Source organism: Littorina saxatilis, linkage group LG3, assembly GCF_037325665.1.
Source record: "Littorina saxatilis isolate snail1 linkage group LG3, US_GU_Lsax_2.0, whole genome shotgun sequence".
NCBI classification, from domain to species: domain Eukaryota; kingdom Metazoa; phylum Mollusca; class Gastropoda; order Littorinimorpha; family Littorinidae; genus Littorina; species Littorina saxatilis.
Genome location: NC_090247.1, coordinates 44,826,358 through 44,851,707, shown reverse-complemented (window position 1 = coordinate 44,851,707; position 25,350 = coordinate 44,826,358). Strand labels below are relative to the sequence as shown.

The 25,350-nt window shown below is 43.0% G+C and overlaps 2 protein-coding genes across 4 annotated transcripts in view; one reads left to right on the top strand and one right to left on the bottom strand.

The window, feature by feature from the left end:
- Positions 1–1,041: 1,041 nt before the first annotated feature.
- Positions 1,042–19,114, bottom strand: LOC138962479 (toll-interacting protein-like). Its single transcript, XM_070334319.1, has 6 exons — positions 18,976–19,114; positions 8,309–8,470; positions 7,258–7,391; positions 5,908–5,956; positions 5,305–5,457; positions 1,042–4,929 (listed from the first exon to the last, which is right to left on the bottom strand). The coding sequence occupies exons 1-6, from the start codon at positions 19,057–19,059 to the stop codon at positions 4,582–4,584; spliced, it is 930 nt and encodes a 309-aa protein (XP_070190420.1). The 5' UTR covers positions 19,060–19,114; the 3' UTR covers positions 1,042–4,581.
- Positions 19,088–25,350, top strand: part of LOC138962478 (uncharacterized) — a 27,537-nt gene continuing 21,274 nt past the window's right edge. For 2 of the 3 annotated variants that reach the window (XR_011454523.1, XM_070334317.1), the window contains exon 1: positions 19,088–19,247. The gene's annotated coding sequence lies outside the window, so the exon portion shown is untranslated. Of the gene's footprint in view, positions 19,248–23,644; positions 23,749–25,350 lie in introns of all 3 variants that reach the window. The other variant, XM_070334318.1, reaches the window with a different exon arrangement.

The following is a 25,350-nucleotide window of genomic DNA, read 5'->3' as shown; positions in this document are numbered from 1 at the left end:
AAAGTTGAGGCGGCACGTAGGCCTACTGTCACGCTCTCATTTTTAAACCAAATTGGTTGAAATTTTGGTCAAGTAATCTTCGACGAAGCCCGGACTTTGGTATTGCATTTCAGCTTGGAGGCTTAAAAATTAATTGATGAGTTTGCTCATTAAAGTTGTCATTAAAATCGATTTTTCGCAAACAGATTTAAAATTGATTGGATCGTATTCTTCATCACATTCTGAATCTAAACATACATACATATGTCATGTTTACTCTTAAAATGTGATCACAATTAACGAAAATAGATTAATTAGTCTTACGATTAAAATTTAAGAAATCGATCCAAAAATGATTTCATCTTATTCTTTATCATTTCCTGATTCCAAAAACATATAGATATGATAGGTTGTATTCAAAACAAGCTCAGAAAGTTAACAAGAATACAGAAAAGCGCGCTTTCCTGCTTAGCACAACTTACGCTACCGAGCTAATCTGGCAAGTCAATATCACTACGTTTTGCACGTGGAAGGTGAGCGATTTCTTTCACGCCGGGATTGACGAAGCTGTACTGTCTTGGTGAAAAAATACAGTGCGTTCAGTTTCATTCCGTGAGTTCGACAACTTGACTAAATGTAGTAATTTTGCCTTACGCGACTTTTTTTTATTTTGCTTGCTTTTGTCTTCCTGATACATCCCCTTTTTGCCATTTTGTTTGTCAAGAAACCGTCGATGACACATGATTTTAAGTTAACAGCTTCGTTGTTTGATTGCTTTTTTTTATATATTTTTTTTAACTTGATTTAATAGAAGTTATAGGCGGAACTGTTTTTTTTCAGTTACGGACGTTTTTCTAAATATGAATCATTTGCCCAAGCGTTATTTTCTTATATAAGTGATGCATGTTGCATCATGTGTACAATGTATCTATATGTGTCCATGCATGGGAAGAATAGTTTGTGTGTGTGCATGTTGTGGGCATGAATGAAAAATGTGTCATCATGTTTGCATGTATCTGTGCACTCTTGATCTTTCAATGAATATTCACAAGGCCCCACGAAGAAGATTGCAATAAAATTTATTGTACAAATTTACAGTAATGACTGGACATATAGTATCAAGATCTGAGAACATCACCGAATAAAGAGTTCTAACCTACAATAAAAGAAGAAAAAAGGCAAGGCATGCATTTCACAGCGAAAAACAATCCAACCTAAGAATCATTCAGCTAGCGCACTGACTTTACTTCTGAATAACAACAGAATGTGAGAAACTTTTGGTCTTTACAATACTTCCAAAACAAAGTACAATTTGTGACCACACTATGTTCTGCACAGAAATGCTTATTTCTAAAAGTGAAAAGCTCAACATTAAGACATTATGCAAAAGCATAAACCACAACCAAAATGAAGATCATGGAAAACGTTGGTGAAAAATAATACACAAAAATATTCATTACAAACTTATAAATTGGCACATTAATCATTAGAATATATCCTGTCCTTCGCCTTACTTGTCAACAATATTTTGGGCCTTTTATCCAATTTAAGTTTGAGGTTAGGAAATGATTGAACTGGTGCACGAGGTTTTTTAAGAGAGTTAGTGTGTGTGTGTGTGTGTGTGTGTGTGTGTGTGTGTGTGTGTGTGTGTCATAATGGATATCTGTGCAGATCTGCACAGTATTCAATCTGGTCATTAACGTTCTGCTTACAGGAAGGTTATTTGGTATGATGCGATAATGACACACTAAACACCAGTAAGCAGAACAAACATACAGCAGATGAAAGAAGAAGCAAGTGGTACAAGGGAAATAGCCAATACAAAACAAGAACAATAAGAAACACAAAACAGGGATAATGTTGAGCACACAAAGCAAAAACAATTCCTCTTCTGTCTTCGAGAGAATGGCATCAACAAGCAAATAATCAAGGTACTGAATGTATTTTTCAATTGAAATCAGTAATGACACATTAAAATCCATGAATGTCATGTCGCAACAAGCCCTGACAACTCTCAAGAAGAAGCATGCCAATATGGTTACAATGCATTTTACTCACAAGCAAAACATCCTGAGAGACTCAACATGTAAGAAAGTGTTAATTCTTCTTTTCATTAAACCAGTTATGTTCACACAGTGACCATACAGTAAAAAAATACTTTTAAGAAACTAAAAATTCAATAGCAGGTTGAAAATAGGATAAATAACATCCAAATTATTCAAAAACAGAACTCTAACTAGCTTCTCCGTGGATTTCAAGTGAAAGTCTGTGAAAAATGTTTTCCCGTTTGCTTTCGTTTAATAAAATCATAATCAATTCCTATACGGATCATTGAGCTCTTTTGTCACACAGAAAACACATACTTTCTACAATGTTCAAATTTTCTTATTTTCTTTCTTTATTTGGTGTTTAACGTTGTTTTCAACCACGAAGGTTATATCGCGACGGGGAAAGATGGGATAGAGCCACTTGTCAATTGTTTCTTGTTCACAAAAGCACTAATCCAAAATTTGCTCCAGGGGCTTGCAACGTAGTACATGTACAATGTATTACCTTACTGGGAGAATGCAAGTTTCCAGTACAAAGGACTTAACATTTCTTACATACTGCTTGACTAAAATCTTTACAAAAATTGACTATATTCTATACAAGAAACACTTAACAAGGGTAAAAAGAGAAACAGAATCCGTTAGTCGCCTCTTACGACATGCTGGGGAGCATCGGGTAAATTCTTCCCTCTAAGTCTAACCCGCGGGGGGTTTAAATTTTCTTCAAATTCTTCCTGCAGTCACGAAACATCAAACTGACAGAAGAATAATAGAAAAGACAGGAGCACAAACCTCTCAGTCTATGTCAAGAAGGATAAGCCTCTACCAATACATCTGCTGGATTTCCAAAACTGAAGGTTTTTGCAAGATTCAGAAATGTAACTGTCTTCACTGGCACTGAAGTCTTAAAATGTAATTTGGTCTGAGAGTAATGTTGCATGATACCCCATGTATGCAATGTAATTTTAACTTTGACACAAGAACAGTGCAACTTTTTCTTCTTTATAAAATTTTTGTTTTGGTATTTTAAACTTTAATGCAGGAAATATGATATACTCACCGAGTTCTGCTACTGATCATTTTGTGACCATTTTTCCTTTTTCTTTTCTTTTTAATTAATCCAACATGAAATAAATCCGGGGGTAATCCACCAGTCATATCAATATAGTACAAACTTACCAAAAGCATCAATAGTCAAAGGAATGTCAACTGTTAGTACTGTTTCACAATCAAAATACAAGGTTTATTCAATGTTTATAAGTGTGGCATTTCATCACAAAACAATGAGATAGTTTACGCAACTACTGTTGATTTTTTTCAATTAAATTAAAAAAGAAACAAAATTGCCCAAAAGTCATTCTAAATTATAAAAGGTCGCATTCACTGGCCAAAAAGCAGGTATAAACCTACCACTCTGGGAATATGAAAACTTGGATCTCTCATGAAACATATTCTCTGTTGGAAAAACTGCAACAGCTACCTCATGATCAAGCTTGGCATCTCGACCTGCAGATTGCAGACAGCCTACTATAGTATACAATGTCTAGAACAACCTGGTAATTTGATAAAAATAAAGAACCTATATCATCATCACAAGTACAGTAAAACTCTGCTTCTTGTTTAGTTAGTGAATGCATGCTGCTAGTGCTATAAACATGACATGATACATGATACTACCTGGCAGTATAGGTACACCAACAGAGACAACCAAATCACACTCACAGTGCCAGCAACAACTCAGAATGTCACTGGAAGGCAAAGACTTGGAAGTCACATATCTGAGCCAAACACTTCATGTACCAGATACTTTGCTGGTGATTTTGATCAGCAAACAAACATGTGCACCAGATTATGTTCACTTCAGCTGGGTACCCATGTTTACTTTTTGCATGGTGTCATCATTTCTGATAATGGAACAGTCATAATGCTTCAAAACATCTAAAGATGCTTACGTACAGCAGCCCATCTTGAGAATTTAAAGTCCATGCTCTAAACTGAATGTCCAAAACCAACACAGGAATGATTGAACAATAAACTGACTCAGTAACCGTCACTTAACCTGTCAGGTTTCCAAGGACATTAAAGGCCTTGGCAATCAAGGCAGTGGAAAAGTTGAAGTAAACACGCTGAGGTCCTCCTGATTTTGGTAAAACAATCAACTGATCACAGTATTAACAAGAACGGGAAACAGGAGTAATTCATCTTTGACAACGATAACCATAAGTTAATATTCAATAAAAAGTCAAAATGCTTATAATTATAAATACATTAGACATAACTTACGAATCACAAGCACTGCAATTTCATATTGTAACATCAAAAGCTCGTAACCAAAATTCAAAAGATATATTCACTCTCAACTTCACTTCTAAACCAGAAGGTATTTCTATACAATGTAACTCGCGTACCACAAAGGTGTTGATTTTGTCTACCTACTTTCCACCATACCTCAAAGTATACCCAGAACAAAGTTTCTGCGGTGAATGCATTCACCGTATGATAGTTACAGATAAGCGATAATACCAGTATACAAAGATCATCATTGTGCGCAATGTCACTCAGCTGCAATGGAAAGCAGGGAATTAATGGTGGCATCCTTGTTTCCGCCGTTGGCCTCGAAGACAGACTTGATGACCTCACTGTCCATGTCAGGGAACATCTCCTTGATCTGTTTCATATCCTCCTCCGTCAACTCCGGCATAGGTCGTTGCGGCACCATGCCAGGCTGAGGCGGGTATGCCACCGGCTGGCCCATTGGCTGGCCCATCGGCTGGACCACCGGCATGCCCACCGGCATGCCTACAGGTTGTCCGATCGGCTGGGGGTAGTACATGGGCATCATCACAGGAGGGGTGGTGTAGGTCGTGACGTAGCTCATCTGCTGGGGCATCTCGGCGGCAGGCTGTAATGTCACAATATAACAGCGGGTATACTATGTGTTAACTTCTCCATCCCTGTTTCATCCATTATCAAACAAAGCTGTTTAGAAGGCAAAGTTGCTTGTTGTTTTTGATGTCGATTTGAACTTTTGCAGTTTTACAGTCGTGCACATTGAAATGTTTGGAAACCGGCATAGAATCTGAACAGTAAAGGTTGTGTTGGGAAATAAATACCAAGCTGAACTATGGGAATGAACCCAAGCACTTGTAACAGACTAGGGTTTCAAGACACACACATCACTACCCTAGGTAATGTGCACGTTGCATAAAGGTATTCGGTCTGTGCTAGTTGACAGTAAAGTTTGTTTGCGTGAACAGTTTTGGTAGGGTTCACTCACCGTAAGGGACAGCACCAAATTGACAGAGCCCTCAAGACCGTCTCCAAGGCGACCACTGAGACTGAACCACTCATCCACAGTTTCACCGCTCATCACTACCGGAGGGATAGTGATCACCGCCCAAGCCACTCGATCATCCATGGTGAATGATCGCTGGAATGCAAAACCAGTGCAAGAATTAGGAACATTTCTCAAAGCTTCATGCATACATGCTCTTTCCGTTATCTACTATTTTCACAGCTTTTTGTTAATTATCAAGTTACCCCTGAGATAACCTCACTCATATATTGAACAGGCATTTTTTACATGGGAATGTGAAGTCAACCGAAGTCTGTGAGGTGTCCCTAAAATAAAGTACATGACACGCTAGTCACTTCCTATTGCACAGACTTGTTGATAATTTTGATTTGAATGATCAACGGACAGCTGTGTACCCTATCATCATTCTACAAGTCAGGTTTGTCTGGTTTTACATTCCTCAGAGCTGTGCATTGCTGCAAACAGAAATTGAACAGTTTTGCTCAGTATGTAAATTTTAGCCTCCTTTCCCCTTCTCCATCATCAATAATTAATAGTGACTGATATATTGGAATATATTCTTACCTCGTCAAAAATTTCCATGTACATCGAATCAACACCATGTGGAAGGTATCTGAAATTTGAATAACAAATTAAAACAACTATTTAATGATAATTTCATTTACACACAATAGCTATACAAAAAGTAAACAAACAAACAAATGCAATACATGTGTACCTCATAGAACCTGCTTCCTGCTACAACATTTAAAATCAATTCACTGTTGACATATTTACACAGAAACTCAGAATCTCTTGCAGTACATCACAAGTTCATGTTTTTGTGAAGTAATCCAGTTGCAACCAAAATAAGGGTTAACTCCAGAGCTGTGTACCGTTTTGGGACATGCATTTGCAGCCCTTTTAATGATTAGAACTTATGTTAAATGGCAACAAGAATGTATTCTCTTTACCCTTTTGTAATACTCCAAATAATGATCCATACATGCTACAAAAAAACATAGTATATATATATTTTAGTCTTTTTTTTTTTAACTTGGTATTTGAATCCATAACACAATCTTTGGTTTCCATGTTACAAAGGTGATGTACTTTCTTCTTCTTCTTCTTCGTTCATGGGCTGAAACTCCAACCCTCACTCATGTTTTTTGAATGCATGGGTTTTTACTTTACCCCGCCATTCAGGCAGCATACGCCAATCTGGGCAAGGCATGCTGGGTATTTTCGTGTTTCTATAGCCCACCGAACTCTGGCATGGATTACAGGATCTTTTCCGTGCGCACTTGGTCTTGTGCTTGCGTGTACACACGAAGGGGGATAAGGAACTAGTAGGTCTGCACATAAGTTGACCTGGGAGATCGAAAAAAATTTCACCCTTGACCCAACAGGTCGCCGCGCCAGGATTTGAAGTCAGGACCTTCCGGTTAGGAGGCCGATGTCTTATCCATTACGCCACTGCGCCCGTCGGTGATGTACTTTAAAACCCTTGTAATTAACTGAACGTTGACAAACAAAATGTGCAAGTATTTCTAATTTTTTCTCTGCAGGCCAAGGTTAAATATGGAACCAGTATTTATTAATGAAATCAATTTGTATGGTTAAAATGTCTCATTTAAGTAAAGAAATATCAACTTCGTAACATGGTTTCCCCTGGTACACAGCTCTGGAGAATAACCCATTACAACTGGTGTGTAACAGTACATAAATTCATATCTCTCTGATAATTCATGTTAATATGTTCATGGGTTATTATTTTCCTTTCAGATGTTGTCATTTATTTTGTATCTACATGTACCCTATTTAACTTCTCCTGTCCTGTGAAAAATGTCTTTTGACTTAGGGTATAATGAAAGGATAACACTGCAAGAATCATGAGTGAACACCAGTTTTATGGGAAAGAGAAAACAAACATACGTCTGCACAGTTTTGTTCCAGCGTGGGTTCCTGGCCCCATTAACAGCTGTGGGCGTCTCAAACACGGTGTGACCGAGGCGAACCCGACAGTAAGGGTCCATCTTGGTCAGCCCATAGTTCTTGTTCAGCTTGGCCTGTGGAAGAGAATGGAAATGAATAAATGTTGTGCACATATTACTTCAAACTTGTCTGTAAACCATTAAGGGTTAAAAGAAATGGCACTGAAAATATTCAATAACCTTAGCTGATAACAAACAACAACCAGCTGACACCTACCAACACACACACAAATTAACTTTGAATTTTATGCTGTAAATTAAAGGCAATCTTAGAAGTTAACAAGAAGAGCAAACGCTCGATCGAGTCACTTTCGCAGTTCTGAATATTATATGAGGCATCAGATGGACAGGAAGAAATTGCTATTCACAACACAATGAGTCACGTTCACATAAAATTTGAGCCCGGTCACTTTTATAGTTTCCGAGAAAAGCCCAACGTTAAGTTGTGTGTTGCCGAACAGAAAAGGCTAGTTATCTCCCTTGTTTTTCTGATAACGTTCGTAAAAGGCTACAGATGTAAATACTTTGATGTAAAGAATAATCCTACAAAGTTTCAATCACATCCGATGAACTTTGTCAAAGATATAAAATGTCTAATTTTTCCTTTGACGCTGACCTGTGACCTTGAAAAAGGTCAAAGGTCAACGAAACCATCGTTAAAGTGTAGAGGTCATTGGAGGTCACGACTAAACAAAATATGAGCCCGATCGCTTTGATAGTTTCCGAGAAAAGTCCAACGTTAAGGTGGTGTCTACGGACGGCCGGCCGGCCAGCCGGCCGGACAGACTAACACTGACCGATTACATAGAGTCACTTTTTCTCAAGTGACTCAAAAATACATAAAGTGCAGTGTAATACAGGGGAGCCCCCTTCTTAAGACCCCCACCCCCTTACTTTTTAAGACAGGATTTTCTCATATGCTTGGAGGTCTGAAAAGGAGGATCTAACTGTAGCAGTTTCAGAACAGGAAAGTGATTATAACCCTCCTTCACCTGCACAATGGTGACAGACAGACGCCCTGCAATGTTGGTGGGGATAGGTTGAACAAAACCAGCTTGCTGCTGAGCTTGTAAGATGTGAGCAATGCGCTCGTCCTCCTGCTCTTGGGTGCGACCTGATCGCAGGAAGTCATTTGGCAGTTCCCCCAGCATCACCTGCAACAGCCAAACGACTCTTATCAATACAGTTCAGCTAAACAACATGACTGCAATACAGCAAAGAGAGTTTAGGTTCTCCTGAACATGCAGGCATTATTTTTTTGGTAAAGTTTATTTCATATTTTCATCAAACATTGATTGCTAATTGAGCCATTCTGTATACGCTGGCATCTGCAATTTTCTCATTTCATGCAGTTCAGCATCTCTAAGTCTGCAGAACTTACACTTCAACCAGATCCAATCAATGACATTTGTCATCATTTTCATGAGTTTTTATTCCTATCCAGCTGGGTAACAAAAAACAATGTTCATATGTGACAAACTTAGGTAGTGAATGGGTTTGAGCTTCAGGCGATCCGTGGATTGTCAAAGTAAGAGCCAATCAGGCTGTTTATTTGACTGGAACCATCGCGGCTTTGGATTTGTGTTTCCTGCAGGGATAATGATTGTAAACATTCACTATCAAAGACCCAATAAATGTTGATAATCACCATGACGACTCATGGTCAATATGCAACTAAGCTCTGTAATCGGAAATTGCAGAACAAAAACGTTTTGAAATACTTAAATGAAAAGGTATGCATAAAGCTAACTGAACACGCAACTATGATATGGCACCTCTGCACATTTTTAGCAGGCATGGGAATTGAAAAAAGTAAAAAAAGGCTGAAAATTTGTAAGTAATGGCAAAGTCGACGGCGCGAAGCGCCTAGCCCTGCTAGGGGGGTTCGGGGGCATGCCCCCCCGGAATTTTGTTTCTCCAAAGAACCCAAATTGTGCAATTTGGTGTCATCTAAGCTCCAAGTTTGCCATTAAATTCAGTTTTTAGAACCATTTTTGCCTCCCCCATTTATTTTTTCGGCGGAACAAAAAAAAAAATCGGCGGAAATTTGCCTTTTGGCGGACAATTCCCATGCCTGTTTTAGACTGGAAGAACAGGTTATGTTCGACGTTACATACAAATATGTCTTTGAACTTCTGACACGCTTTGGGGCCCTGATATGCATTCTACAAATTACACTCGAGTATGGCTCCCCAACAATTTTGTTGCATTAGTTTGCTATTTCAAAATGACATTTGGTTGACCTTAGTAGGCCTTAAGATTTATATATATATATACACATATCCCATGACCTCCCTTCTTTGTCTCTGTAAATGTACTCTAGGTATATTTCTTGTATTTCCATTGTTCTCTTGTTACATCTATGATGTAACTATTGCACTCTTATAACACATAAAATAGTGGATAAATCGACCAAAAATTTTCATTTGATTAATATACTTACCCAATTCATATATAGCAATTTACTTCAGTTTAGTGCTAGGACGCTGAAACTACGCTCACCCTGGTAAGGGGGAAAGTACCCTAAAAATAGAACAGCCTTGACCGTCACCATGACATCATGACCGGGATACCCTCCCAGCATGCACTAAGCACGCGTGCTCCCGCCGCCATCTTGTAAAATCATTCGCTCGAAGCACCCCATTATATTTTTAGGGGAACTAAAGCGGGGTAGGCGGGAGGGACTTCAGTATATGAATTGGGTAAGTATATTAATCAAATGAAAATTTAACCAAAAATTTTCGATTAAATTACATATCTTATCCCAATTCATATATAGCAGATTGCTAATTAAGGTGGTGGGATGCTCACCTATGAACTAGGCAACAATTGCCCTGCTGCTACCATCGCTGGCAGGGCCTTGGTACCATCCTGGCGCGTACTGGCAAAGTCGCGCAGGTAAAAGTTGATAAAAACATCCTCAGATCTCCAGTAGGCTGAATCGAGGACTTCAGACAGTCTTCCCGATCGTAGCACAGCTAAGGAGGATGCCCAGGCTCTCGCCTCGTGCGTTCGAGCCGACGTTAAAGGGAGAACTGACTGCCCCCACCCTTTCTTTCCGTGCCACCACTCATACGCCTGTTTGATCAGCGTTGAGATCCATTTAGAAAGAGTTACCTTGGATATGTCTTTATGCCTAGCCGTGTTCAGAGATATGAAAAGCAGTTTCTGCTGAATCGCTCTGATAGGCTCCGTGCGAGACAAGTGACTAGTAAGAGCACAAATTGGGCAGTTAGACATATCTGGGTCCCCTGGAGCGAGAATCTTGCTAAGCAGAAGAATTCTGATTACCGGGGAAATTTTATCAGGCTTCCGGTTTTTGGCTAAAAATTCCGGCCTAAAACGTAAAGTGATAGAACCATCTTTCTCAAAAGCTATGTCTCTAGAAGAGCCTGAGAGACCGTGAATTTCACTACCTCTTCTTGCTGTAGCCAAAAGAACGAGCAAAAGTGTCTTACGAGTAAGATTAGCTAGGCTAGCTGATTGCAATGGTTCAAAATCTTGTGATCTTAAGAATTCCAGAACGAGGAAGAGATCCCATGAAGGGACTGGGGCTCTAGTTTTAGCAAAACCTATTGATGCCCCTTTTAAGACACTAGCGATAACTCCACTGAGGTTAACGTTGTGACCTAACTGCCTCAAAGTAGCTGAAATAGCAGAACGCCTGACTCGGAGAGACGAGGGGGAGCTGCCTTGAGCTGCTAACCATGACAAGTGATTAGCTACCTGCATAGAACGTGGGGCCACAGCCTTGACCCGATTCTCTGCACACCATTTAACCCAAGCCGCCCAATGTGAAGCGTACACTGAGCTTGTAGATTTCCTGTGCGCTTTCTGCACCAAATCCAGTGTCCTCTCTGAGGCACCTGACAAACGCAAGGATCTTCTCACAGTCTCCATGCGTGAAGGAGCAGAGACTGTGGGTTCGCATGCTGAATGCCGGTGCGTGGTTGTAGCAGCTCTCCCTTTTCCAGATTTAGCGGAATGGGAGGACCTTCTGCCAGTCGGAGGAGATCCGGGAACCAGTGCTGGCTTGTCCACAATGGTGCGACCAGAACCAGAGATGGTTGCTCCAATTCTGCTTTCCTCAGCACTTTTCCAAGGAGTTGGAATGGTGGGAAAGCATACACCGAGAGTCCTGTCCAGTCGACTTCCAGAGCGTTCACTTTCCAGGCTTCGGGGTCCGGAAACGGGGATATGAACACTGGTAATCTCCTTGAGAACCGTGTCGCGAAAAGATCGACCATCGGTTTCTCCACCTGAACCCAAAGCCGCTGAAGAGCGTGGTGGGTGATCGTCCACTCCGTGTGAAGTACCTTTGATGACCGACTGAGAGAGTCTGCCAAAACATTCAGTTTTCCCGGAAGGTATTTTGCTGACAACCTTATCTGATGCTGGTGACACCACTTCAGAATATGGCATGCCTTGAGAGACAGAGTGTGAGAGCGAGAACCGCCCTGCCTGTTGATGTAGGCTGCAACAGTAGTATTGTCTGTATGAAGACGAACGTGCTTGCCTGCCACCAGTGGTAGAAAGCTCTGAAGACCTTGGGCTACAGCCTCTAACTCGAGCACATTGATGTGCGAGAGGGCTTGGCCTGTTGTCCACTTGCCTGAGGCTGTGTGGTGAGAGAGATGAGCGCCCCAGCCTGACAGGGAAGCGTCTGTGAACAAATCCTCCTCTGGAGGAGGGGGAGTGATGAGAACTCCCTGTGAAATCCATGGTTCCAGCCATTGAGCTGTGGTCTGCTGAAACCAACTTCCTAGCTGAACCGAAACCTGCCATCCCTGAGAGGCAGGGTTCCAAACCGAGTTCAAAGCTGCCTGAAACGGCCTCTTGTGTACTCTCCCCAGAGGGACAAGTGTGGCCATAGATTCCATTTGACCAAGCACTGACGCCAGCTCCCGGACCGGAGCTTGCTGCTGTGCCGCCAGTAATTTCACTAGATCTTGTAGTTTGTCTATCCTCCTCTGTGAGGGGCGTACTGACCAATCTACCGTATTGAACCTCATTCCCAGGTACGTGAAGGCCTGGGATGGTGTAAGTTCCGCCTTGGCTTGATTGACCGAGAAACCCAACTCGTGAGCCTGACACAGTGTGAGCCGCGTGTGGGCACTGCATGCTTCCCGGTCCCGATTGAGGATAAGCCAGTCGTCGAGATAAGCCCTGAGGCGTACGCCCTGCTGCCTGACTAGAGAGCACAGCTGGCGTACCACCATCGTGAAAAGCCAAGGGGCCAAAGAAAGGCCGAAAGGAAGAGCCTTGAATTGGAACACTCTCTCTCCCCACCGAAATCTCAGCCATTTCCGGTCTGATGGATGCATGAGGATGTGAAAGTAAGCGTCTGTCAGATCGATCGACGTCACCCAGTCTCCCGGTCTGAGTGCGTCTCTGACTGACGCTGGAGTCTCCATCGTAAACTTGATCTGTCTCAGAATCTGTTCAGAGGAGACAAGCCCCCTGAAGCCTTCGGTACCACGAAAATTCTCCCGTAGAAACCCGGGGAGTTGTGGTCCGTTACTTCGTCTATCGCTTCCTTCTGAAGTAGAGACAAAATTTCTGCTTGTATCGCCGTTTTTGCCTCCAGCTTGACGGGAAACTTGAACTTCGGCAGAACTCTAGTTAAGGGAGCTCTTCCCTCCTTCCAGAGTAGTCTGAACCCCGAACGCACGACGCCCACTATCCACTGACTGTTTACCTTCAGCGACCAAAGTGTGAGCGCCCGAGACAGGCCGCCCGCCGCCAAAAGTGTGATGGGTGTGTGGGGTTGCGGTTCGGGGGTGCATCATTGGGGGTGTGCTTTGCGTCCAGACCCCCTTGAATTGCCGAAAGACGGCTTCTTCTTAGGGTAAGGCGCGCCTCTTCCCCGTCCCCTTGAAGAAGAGCTGGCTTGCGTAGCCCCGCCCCTATTCGCCGCAGAGGCGGAAGGTTTAGGTGGCCCGTAGCTCTTGCTCTGCGGCTTAGAGAACCCGTGTTGAGCTAACTTAGCGATCGCTAAGTCACGATTGTCCTGTGTCTCCTTCTGGAGGGCGTCAAGAGACGGCTGCCCCAACAAGGAACCGTCCGTGAACGGCGAAAACTTAAGCACCTCCAGCGTGGCTTTGTCTTGAATCTTAGAGCCAGCCAGAAACGCAGACCTGCGCGAATGCACTGCATGTGCGTAAAGATGCGCAGAAGAATGCATTTGCTCTGCTAAGACTTTAGCCAAAGTAGCGAGCAGAGTAGTCACGTCCTTGACACTCGCGTCACTCCGAAATTCAAACGGATCCAGTGACGTAGCGATAGAACGGGAGAGAGACCTGAGTAGAGTCTCTGACAGAGACGCTAATTCCAGGTTGTATCTCCCTGTTTCTTCCAACCCCAAGAGAGAGGCTTCTGTTTAAGGGACAGACCTGTCTTTGCCATAGCTGTCTTCTCTGAGCGTCGCCAACTCCGGTGTTACCGGAAGCATAGCACGCGGTAAAGATAAGGAATCTATGAGATTGCGTGGGTTAGCGTTCAACAACAACCTACGTGTCGCATGGGGGACGTGGGGGGCTCGATTTGCGTCAGCCAGCCAAGGCTTGGCCGAGTCCGGTGCCTGACCATACTCCGCTAGAATAGGCACAGAACCAGACGTCGCACCCCCTGATCCCGACCGCTTTGCCAGAATCAAAGACATCTCATACGCCACTGAAGGAGATTCACGAAACTTAAAAGTTGGTGTCCCTTCTTGTGGTGCGTGAAAATCCCCAACAGCTGAAGGTGGTGGTGCCGTAGCGTTAGCTGCTGACACCACTCCTTCCTCAAAATACCGTGAGGCTACCTGAGCTGCCATTGCTACCGCTTGGTATAGCTTGGCTGGTAACCGGACATTGGTATCGTCATCCACAGCGGAATCTCCATATTCCGATTCCCCTTCCGGAAGTTCACCGCCAAAGTGACTAGCATCGTCATAGGCGGTATCCCCCGGAAGTGAAGGTGCTTGTGAGGTATAACCACCACTTGCATCCCTCCTCGAGAATACTTCCTGCCCCCCGGGCGGAAGTGTGGAACGCTGTGCCGATACCGGAACCTGCATAGGTCGTACCGACGGTAGCGTGTCTTCCATTCTAAGCCCTGGCATGGGAAGGGAGAAACCCCGACCGGATGCCTGACTATTGACGGCTTCCTGCTCCCGTGGCAGAAGTAGAGAACTTAGTGCCGTCTGCAACTCGTGGCCAGACAAGCACCTCGTATCTCCTGTACTAAGAGAAGGCATGGGAAGGGATAATCCACCACCGGATGCCTCTCTATTGACAGCTTCTTGCTCCCGTGGCAGAAGTTGAGACCTTTGTGTCGTCGGCAACTCCTGGCCGGACATACACTTCGTATCTCCCGTACTGAGAGCAAGCATTGGAAGGGACAATCCACCGCCTGCTGCTTGTCTATTGACGGCTTCCTGCCCGACGCCGGGCGGAAGTTGGGACAGTACGGTACCTTCAGAAAAGTTGTCGATCCCGGCAGAAGATGTACAGTAAGAAGTACTTCCATCCTGCTCAGCGTGAACGTCGGCACTCGTAATCGTGGCTGACGGGGTTGCCTTAACCCTCGCACGCACACTAGCCTTGTCCGCTCCCGCATGGAGAGAGACCAACTGCGCACTCGCCGACTTCAACTCCGCTGCAAACATGTTACGCATTTGATCGCTAAAAGAAGCAAACATGGCGAACAAAGCATCCTTCTCTGACGCTACACTAGGCTTAGCCGGCGCTGTCTTACATTCATGCTTCAACGCCGGCATTACAGGACTCTTAGGGTCATCAATATGTACTGAAAACGAAGTCTTAGACACAGGTTCAAACACACTAACTGTGGTTTTCGAAACCTTAGCTTTCTTCGCCGCCTTCTTAGGCGAGGACTCTACTGTCCCTGCCTGTCTAGCGCTAGATTTATTCTTTCCACTGTCTGCCATCTGGCGAAAGTCTCGAAACGTGTAAACGTAAACAAAGACAAACTTGTGGCAAACGAAAGTATAACAACAAGGTAAAACTGGAAAAATCTCACCCAAACTCAACCAAAGCTAAGTAACAAACGTGTGACCAGGGTTGGTACTGCCAAGAAGCAGTGGGCTAAGGAATAGCCCGAGCGTAGACCAAAACACGTCCGCAACCAACGTCGCTGAAGAGTAGAATGATTTTACAAGTTGGCGGCGGGAGCACGCGTGCTTAGTGCATGCTGGGAGGGTATCCCGGTCATGACGTCATGGTGACGGTCAAGGCTGTTCTATTTTTAGGGTACTTTCCCCCTTACCAGGGTGAGCGTAGTTTCAGCGTCCTAGCATTAAACTGAAGTAAATTGCTATATATGAATTGGGATAAGATATGTAATTTAATAAGGGTGTACGAAATACATCATAGCTGGCTCTACTTTCTGTCGTCCTTGACATTCCAAAGTGCTCATGTACCTGTCGACCACATGTGCAACGGGTTACCACGCTTTTGAGAACTTGCGCGAGAGTCGTTCAGTGCTAATGCTATTGCTGAGTTTTAGTCTCGACTTGCCGAGACTATCATCACAGCGTCATAGATTTTATGACATCTGTCGTCCATCGCGTCATATTATGGGGACGTAATCTGTTATTCGCTGTTCTATTTCTCTCTTGTGATCAACATGACAAGCCGTATATGTTTGAGTGTGTGTGCTCGTGCTCTCAACTAAAACAGAAGTCAAACTAGCAATCGTTAAAAACCCAGTCAGTCCGACCAGCACTGCTATGTTCAGGCTATGCTCATGTGAAGTAACAGCGTGCCCGGTACACACGCCCTTATCGGTACATCATCGACTACGATTGTTCTCTGGACAAGCTGTTTGATGCATTTTGCGAGTATTTCTAGCTCTTCTGCGGCGCAGTAGGCCCTATAGACGATGAAGGTGTCCAAGATCTCAGGAGATGCATGTGTAACCACTAGGTATTCAGTCAAATCCGTGTAAGAGCTTTCAACTGACGGGGACAATCAAGCCACCATTATGCACCGACTTGACATAGATCAACAGGTGTGCCTTTAGAATAAGGTATGTGCAGGGGTTAAGTCCTCAGTGCCTCATCTGAACAGACAACTAAAGCTTGATGTTTCCGTCACACTTTGTCTTTTAGATCTTGATGGGATATACAGGTTACAACACTCATGATTTTTTATATGGCTTGTATAATTTCAGTCAAGACACAGCGGGAGTATCAAAGGAACTCTCTGGCTCGTGAGTCCCTTGATATTCATCCGCTGGGTCTTGACTGAAATACAAGCCATATAAAAAAACACTCGTGTTGTAACCTCTATATAATATATATATATATATCCCATGACCTCCCTTCTTTGTCTCTGTTACTTCAGTATGGGTATATATGTTGTATTTTTATAGCTCAATAAATACATCATGGACTCCAAAAAATATATGATAGTGCAGATTCCGATTTGGGCAAAGGACTACTTTCCTCCCGACCTTTGACCTCGCTCGCGCCGAACAATGTGACACATTTGTATGAAGTTCTAAAATCGTATTGCACGGCTCAGAAAACCATATCAGTTGCACGCAAAAATGAATCTCAGAACTGATCTGATGTATGAGATGCAATAAGCAAAAGTTTCTTTCATTATGAAAGCAATGCAGGTCGAAAAAAACGAACATTCAACTTACAAGATAACCAGATGCTAGCGAACCAAAACAAAAACACGAGTACCCTCCCCTTGCATCGTTAGCAGACGACTTTTGAGAATCTGTCGGTAGTGTGTTTTGCCGGTGTGCGCCTTCAGCTATCAAACATCGGCTGTTTCACGTGTTTTGCGAGCAAGTCTACTCTTTTGCCTGGCTCTGCAGTAAGTCCACATATTTTTCCGTAATCCAGTCATATTCCTTCAAAATGCAATCAATCGGCGGTGACAGACGTGTCGGTCGCGTTTTCCTCTCACCCATACCAGTTTAAGTTCATCCATGCAAACACACTCGCAAAACAGTTTATCACGTAGATACATTTCAAATAGGGAGCAAATGGTTAAATCTAAACCTACATATTTGTTCCCTAAGATTTGCTTCTCTGTCAATAAGCCTAATTACACACGTTCGAGAAAAACAACGTGGAATCAATTCTGAATCGAGTAAGCCAAATGGGTCCCAAACCCGTTTCGCCCGTTCTGCCGACCTGAAACGCAAAACAAAAGAATTGTGCGCTTCAACTAAATTAATTTCTATTCGACTTCATTACTTTCTTGCAACTTATGAACCTTTACTTAAAGCTTTTAAATGGTCTGAAAGTAGTGTTACCGCGTACTTATCGATGCACTCATTCGTTTTATTTTTTCAGCGACGGTCACTTAGTTTAAGGTTGCAAAAGGGCTAAGTCTCGCTGGCAACAGTTTTACCCTGCACAGATCGCAACAGTGCCGCTAGTAGTCTACACTTTGTGTTTGATGGTAGAATGGGATATACAGATTACAACACTCGTGGTTTTTTATATGGCTTGTATTTCAGTCAAGACCCAGCGGGAATATCAATCGAGAGACACTCGCCAGAGGCTCGTGTCTCCCGATGATATTCATCCGCTGGGTCTTGACTGAAATACAAGCCATATAAAAAACCACCCGTGTTGTAACCTATACATATATAACAAAATCAAGGAAAAGAAAAGCCAAACAAAGAATTTCAAGTGGCAGCCCAAATTTTCGACCTGTTGCCAGGCCTTCCTCAGGGGCGTTAAAAGTTAAAATAGCATTGGTTTTAATTTTTATTCCGAACTAATAAGAGTCTTTGAAGACCCCATGGGTGTAACTGTAAAGAAGCAAAGGTTTTTCACCAATACTTCAACTATTAGTAATAGGGAAGGGGGGGGGGGGGGGGGGGAAAGTCAGTGTGTAGTTTATGAGAGATCAACAAGGTCGCAAAAAAACTGGTCTCCGGAGAAAAATGAGCTAGTTACACTCTTGAAGAGAATTGGCGAGTGGGGCGAGTACCATTTCTTTTGAAATTCTAGCTAGGAGGAACGCTAGGATTTGGCAAGCAAAGGCTAGCATGCCTTGGTGTTGCTCACTACGCAAGAAAAAATGGTGGCCATGCAGCTGCCAATCCGATTGGCTGTCCATGTCTATTTACCGACAAGTGCAGACAACCTTTTTGGTATCATTTACCAATGGTGTTAATAAACTTTAATTCTTGCGTAGCTAAAGCCATCAAACCGTTTCATTTACAGTTAGCCTACACTCTCACTTCCGGGTTCCTAGGTCGCCGAGCGGCTAGCCGCAAGCATGTCGATCTCGCCTTCAGACGCGTCAGGTGTTCCAGCTAACAAATATAATATTAATTTTGAATGAAGTTCACTAGTATAACTATAGGTATGCACAAAATGATTTTACCTTCATTCAAACTAGTTATTTGTGGAAAAATCTTCACAAATCTGTATGCCTCACACATCGCAATGCGTGCATACAAGATCGAGGACGAAGAGTAAAACGAGTTCCAAACTTCAAGTTAAGGCGAAGCTGTTTTTGCAGCTCTTTTCGTACACGGAACTAAAGCGGTGCTACCGCTGTTTGTTTTGCTTCCATCTTTGATGACACAACGTCCCGTGATCACATTAACCTCACTAATTTGCTTCGCTTACCAATTTTAAGAAACACACAGCTTCCTTCCAGAGATGAATACTTCTTACCTGATTCCGCCTTGAGCCGGTTTCTCCAGCCCCCGCTGGGACCTGTTGCTGAGAAGTGGCAGCAGTGCTTCCGTTTGTCGACATGTTTAGGTTTTGTGGTTTTCTGCGACTTCGATAACATTACAAGGGAAAGTACTCTTTTTCTTTAAGCATGAATGATCTCCCTTGGATCGTCAGCCCTATTTTAATCATTTATATTGCGTCGTGAAATTAGTCTACATGCCCAAAAAATCGTGTTTGCATGTAGGGCGAGACAGTTGTCATAACTACAGGTAAGCTGTGGCTGGGCGCTTTGATATTTAGTCAGTGTTTGGAAGGACTGATTATAGGCCTTGGAATATTGTTGTTTATCACATAGTGACATACACACACAATTATTAATACTGACCCAAGGCCCAGATGAAGATGGTCTTCGACCATTACAACAGTGCCAACACTTTTGGCAACAGGCTACAAGGCGTTCGAGATAATTACGCAGACAAGGTGTCAATATAACTTGTAAAAGAAATAGATTGTTTGTGTTTGGAAGGACTGATTATAGGCCTTGTTTAAACCCTTGTAAATATATTGTCGCTCACACTAAATACCTTCTATATCATATAGGCCTAGGCCTACCAACAGCTATAATAACTACGAAGACATCAGATAAGTTAATGAAACTAGCTAACAACACAACTGTGGTAATCTTGAACTTTAGCGTGTTAAATTCATAGCTCAGAATCCAGTGACATTCTTGACTTATTTTTGATACAAATCCATGTAAGCAAGTCAAAGAACATTTGTCTTGAAATTAATTATTAATTGATGGATTGAGCTCCAAAGCATAATTAATTAATTTGGTTTTTCAATCGACGAAATTGCACCGAAAATGGCATACGTTGTCAACCATGGGACATCATTTACACGAAAGAGTTGTCTCCCTTGTCCGATCATAGTGTGTGTGTGCATGCCAAGAAACGGAAAGAGATGTGATTTTTTTTTTAATCAATATCTAATTTCTTTAATCATTATTAATGTGTCTCAAGCTTGAAATTACTGATCATTTTGAATGACAGTTGCAGTCAGCTGACCTAGTGAACTTATGATGTATTTGTGAAGATTAAAGTAAACTGACCCACTGACTTTGGATATATATATACTATAGAGGAATACCCGGCTTCGTCGGGTGAATCGCGAGACAGAGACAGACAGCGTGGCGGTTCGCCGTCTTAGAGCACGTGTGAACAACTTACGGGTACATGCAAGGAAAGCCCACAACTTCTAAGGCGAACAACTCTGCAGAGTCTGCTGTGAAGGGCGACGGTAGTCTCCCTGTCACACTCGACCCCCTTTGAATTAACTTTGTCCCCAAAGTTCCGAACCATGGACCCGCCAAGCTTAGGTCCCTCCCAGGTTGGAATGGGAACAGCACGAAAATGATTCAGTGGCCATAATGCCATTCCTGAACATATCATGTCGAGTCCCATCCCTGTCGACGACGTCAAATGTAACCGAGTGCCGAAACACCACAATCACCTTTGAAGGCGAAGTCCTCTCAAACGGGATGGAGAATGTTACACGGGGGATAACCGGTCAAAGGCCGAACAGAAGCCGAAGGCCGCTCATGACACGTGTGAAGGCAAGTTTTGTCTGTTTTCTAGGTATTGTTTGATTTATGTCGGGATTTAAGGTAAGCTACTGATTCAGCGATGACTAAATTTGTTTCTCGATGCATAAAAAGTCAGGGAGCGATTGATATTTGCCCGTAAATAGCCTATAAAGCTGAAAATGTCCGCGATCGAGCACCGGAAATGGCTGTTCGATGGGTTTTGCAAGTAGAAATGTGCTTTATTTCACCAAATCAGCTCGTATTTGGTATGGGTACGGGATTCTAGAGGACGAAGGAGTCATAAGAGGTGCAAAGAAGTGCTATTTGGGAGTAGAATAAATCTTCCGAGACAGTAGACAAGAGAAGGTCATATTTGAGAGATGCGCGTAGGCCGATTGTCTTTCCGACAAGCGAATGATACAGCAGATTAATCATTCGTTTTGACCAGAAACCTAGTCTCTAGTTTTTATGAATGAGTTTTTTAATTAAAACAATCACGAGAACTCTCTCGCTTAGCCTAATGGCTGTTCGATGGGTTTCGCAAGTAGAAATGTGCTTTATTTCACCAAATCAGCTCGTATTTGACATCGGTTTGGTATATATATTCTAATCCTACCGCGAACTGGATAGCAGACGCGGCACGTGGGGGGTTGGGGGTGAGATCCCTGGCCTCAGTGGAGGGGACACCATAGTATGACGGCATAATTGCGACACAAGTAAAAAATACATATATCACTTCCACATTGATAATTTACTAATTACCAATGACATGTATAAATATCAATGCGGAATTACCTATATAAACGCACAACTATGACTATTTCTAACGTTTGAGGCTGTTATGCAGTCAGGAAAATTATCCAAAAGGAATATTTACTTCTATAACTGCAGCAGAAAGTATCTAATTCAACCCACAAAAGTGTTGTTGTTTTTTTGGCTCACGTAAGTGTAGCCTATGCGATGCTAACTTTTGTCTGTCTGTGCGTGCGTGCGTGTGTGTGTGATAGAAACTTTAACATTTCCGAGTCTATGGACAAAGCTCGCATAAAGAAGATTACGTCTCGGTCAAAAGTGTTTGACGTGTGTGATAGAAACTTTAACATTTGAAGACGTCACATTATGACGTAAGAGGGTTAGACGTCACGCGAAGAAATTACTGAAAGTCTCGGTCATTGTTATTGTGAGCGGGCCGAGACTAGTTGGTAGATCTAGTGTCTCGCTTTCTTGCACAGTTTCACCTATGCTTACTGTGTGTGTGTGTGTATGTGTGACGGAGTGATTGAGTTTGTGTTACTGTTTGTCGATTTCTTTCGTGAGCCTTGAAGGCTTCGCCTCTTGTTTCAAACATGTAGGTCCACTTCTTGTGGGCGTCAGGTTTGCCTGACTACAGAGAATGCACCAGGGTGTATTTGCCGGTGGTTTTCTCGGATCTTGCTCCTTGTAAAAACCATTTTTCTGCATGATCTAAAAAACAAACAGAAACGGCTACAGGAATTTGAAATGCACATACATTTATATTATCACAGATATTTGTAACTTCTGGAGATTTTAGTAAATGTATAATATGTGGATATTACTAAGACTCACAGGTATATTACAATTGCTTGTCTTAACATGTGCTTGTATAAGACATCATGCAATGAAATGAGTAATTTTACTTTTGGTGCTACTATGCTGCCATACATCACTTTGGAGAGTTTCCTCTTTAGTCGGCTGGCCGGCAAAGTTACCAGCGGCAGAGTCCGCGGCTGCCCCCTCACCCTTTCTTTCAAGGCGTACAATTCCTTGCGTGGCACACCCCTCCCCCTCCCCGGTGAGTAGACATGGAGGGGCAACCGTTAATAGCCCCCACTTCAAACCCGGGCAGAGACACAGAGTGCAAAACGACGCTTCCAGGCAACATCTGCTGCCACTCCACCCACCCACCCCCCCCCCCCCCCCCCACCGCCACCCCCCCCCCAAAAAAAAAAAACTACGGCCGATGCATCCCCGCGATCGAATCAGACATCAAATGGCACCGCCATCAGCTGCCCTTGCGCTAACTTACCCCCCCCCCCCCCCCCACTCCCCCCGGGTACCATGTGTTATCAACAGTTTTCTATTATTTCAACGAGTGAGAGAAGACTTGCCAACAGGCCAAAAAGAAACTATGAGAGAGAGATAACTTTATTTTACAAGGATAAAGATTTAAGGGTAAGCGAGAGAGTTCTCGTGATTGTTTTAATTAAAAAACTCATTCATAAAAACTAGAGACTAGGTTTCTGGTCAAAACGAATGATTAATCTGCTGTATCATTCGCTTGTCGGAAAGACAATCGGCCTACGCGCATCTCTCAAATATGACCTTCTCTTGTCTACTGTCTCGGAAGATTTATTCTACTCCCAAATAGCACTTCTTTGCACCTCTTATGACTCCTTCGTCCTCTAGAATCCCGTACCCATACCAAATACGAGCTGATTTGGTGAAATAAAGCACATTTCTACTTGCAAAACCCATCGAACAGCCATTTCCGGTGCTCGATCGCGGACATTTTCAGCTTTGAAGGCTATTTACGGGCAAATATCAATCGCTCCCTGACTTTTTATGCATCGAGAAACAAATTTAGTCATCGCTGAATCAGTAGCTTACCTTAAATCCCAACATAAATCAAACAATACCTAGAAAACAGACAAAACTTGCCTTCACACGTGTCATAAGCGGCCTTCGGCTTCTGTTCGGCCTTTGACCGGTTATCCCCCGTGATGTTAGAGCTTATTTCTAAGCCCTATATTAACTGTTATGGCTTCTCAAAGGCCAGAACATACAGACAGACAAAAGCCGCCAGACCGCATCACAAACAGAACTCTACAATCCACAGGTGTTGCCTCCACACACACACACACACACACACACACACACACACACACACACACACACACACACACACACACACACACACACACACACACACACACACACACACACAGAGAGAAGCCGTATATATATATATATATGTATATCTATATCTATAAATATATAGAGATAGATGACAGTGTATTTTTGGCGTGGCTATAAATTGATTCGACATTTGCACTTTTACAGAGAGGACAACTTACGGGTGCAAGGAAAGCATTCTGGACAGTGCAGTGACATTCTACAAATAGTAACGTAGTAACGGGAATATGGATTGACGCCACACGAATGAAGTGAGATAAACGCAAAACACTGGAGAAGATAAGGAAATTGAGTTAGTGGGAATGGATCTGGGAAAATGAACAGAAAAACCAAAATCGGTTCAGCGCTGCGCGCTGAGAGCACATGTTGAAAATTCTCATCGACCAGGTTGTGTCCGGGGTCTACCTGAATATGCCCACCAAATTTGAAGCAGATCCATCGAGAACTTTGGCTTGGCATAGCGAACACACACACACACACACACACACACACACACACACAGACACACACAGACACAAGTCGTATATATAATACTAGAGGAATACCCGGCTTCGCCGGGGTGAATCGCGAGACAGAGACAGCCAGCGTGGCGGTTCACCACAATCACCTTTGAAGGCGAAGTCCTGTCAAACGGGATTGAGAATTTTAGAGCTTATTTCTAAGCCCTATATTATCTGTTATGGCTTCTCAAATGCCAGAACATACAGACAGACGAAAGTCGCCAGACCCCATCACAAACAGAACTCTACAATCCACAGGTGTTGCCTCCACACACACACACACACACACACATAGACACAGACACAGAAGCCGTATATATATATCTATCTATATCTAGTCTCCCTGTCACACTCGACCCCCTTTGAATGAACTTAGGTCACTCCCAGGTGGAATGGGAACAGCACGAAAATGATTCAGTCGACGACGCCAAATGTAACCGAGTGCCTAAACACCACAATCACCTTGAAGGCGAAATCCACTCAAACGGGATTGAGATTAACTGTTATGGCTTCTGGAAGGAAGGCCTGAACATACTGACATACCAATTCCGCTAGACCACATCACAAACAGAACTCTACAATCCACAGGTGTTGCCCACACACACACACACAAACACACACACACACACAGAGAAGCCGTATATATATATGTATATCTATATCTATAAATATATAGAGATAGATGACAGTGTATTTTTCGCGTGGCTATAAATTGATTCGACCTTTTTACTTTTACAGTAAGAACAACTTACGGGTGCAATCGTGACGTAGTAACGGGAATATGGATTGACGCCACACGGAGGAAGGGAGATAATCGCGGCTGAAAACACTGGAGAAGATAAGGAAGAGTTACTGGTAGTGGATCCCGACAACAACAACCAAAACAAAAAAAATCGGTTCAGCGCGCACAGCGCTGCGCGCTGAGAGCACGTGTTGAAATATCTCATCGATGAGGTTGTGTCCGGGGTGTAGCTGAATACGGTGTCCAAATTTGAAAAAGATCCACCGAGAACTTTGGCCGTGCATCGCGAACAGACAGACAGACAGACACTAGTCGTATATATATATAGATAGATATATATGACCTGTCAATTAATGAATGGGTGAAATAGTTGATGGTGTGCTGATTCACAATATATCTCTCTGCAATAGATTGTCAGCAAGATTCATTGTCTTCCGGGTTTAGCCTGAAAGAAAAAGACAATGGGACATTTGTCCCCCTCCACCAAATTCTGATGGGACAATTCATAGTCCAAGGCAAAAAGAGCAAAGCAGGCTAGCTAGGCGTTCGAAAATGCTTTTGTCGAAAGATGCAAAATAGTTATATTTGGTGCCACATGATGATAATTAGCC

Bases quoted from the DNA above. Each gene is read 5' to 3' on its own strand.
- LOC138962479 (XM_070334319.1), bottom strand. From the start codon at position 19,059: ATGTCGACAAACGGAAGCACTGCTGCCACTTCTCAGCAACAGGTCCCA. The intron at 8,471-18,975 runs GTAAGAAGTATT...TGGCTGTTGCAG, and splicing joins CCGGCTCAAGGCGGAATCAG to GTGATGCTGGGGGAACTGCC. The intron at 5,957-7,257 runs GTATGTTTGTTT...TTCAAATTTCAG, and splicing joins TGGAACAAAACTGTGCAGAC to ATACCTTCCACATGGTGTTG.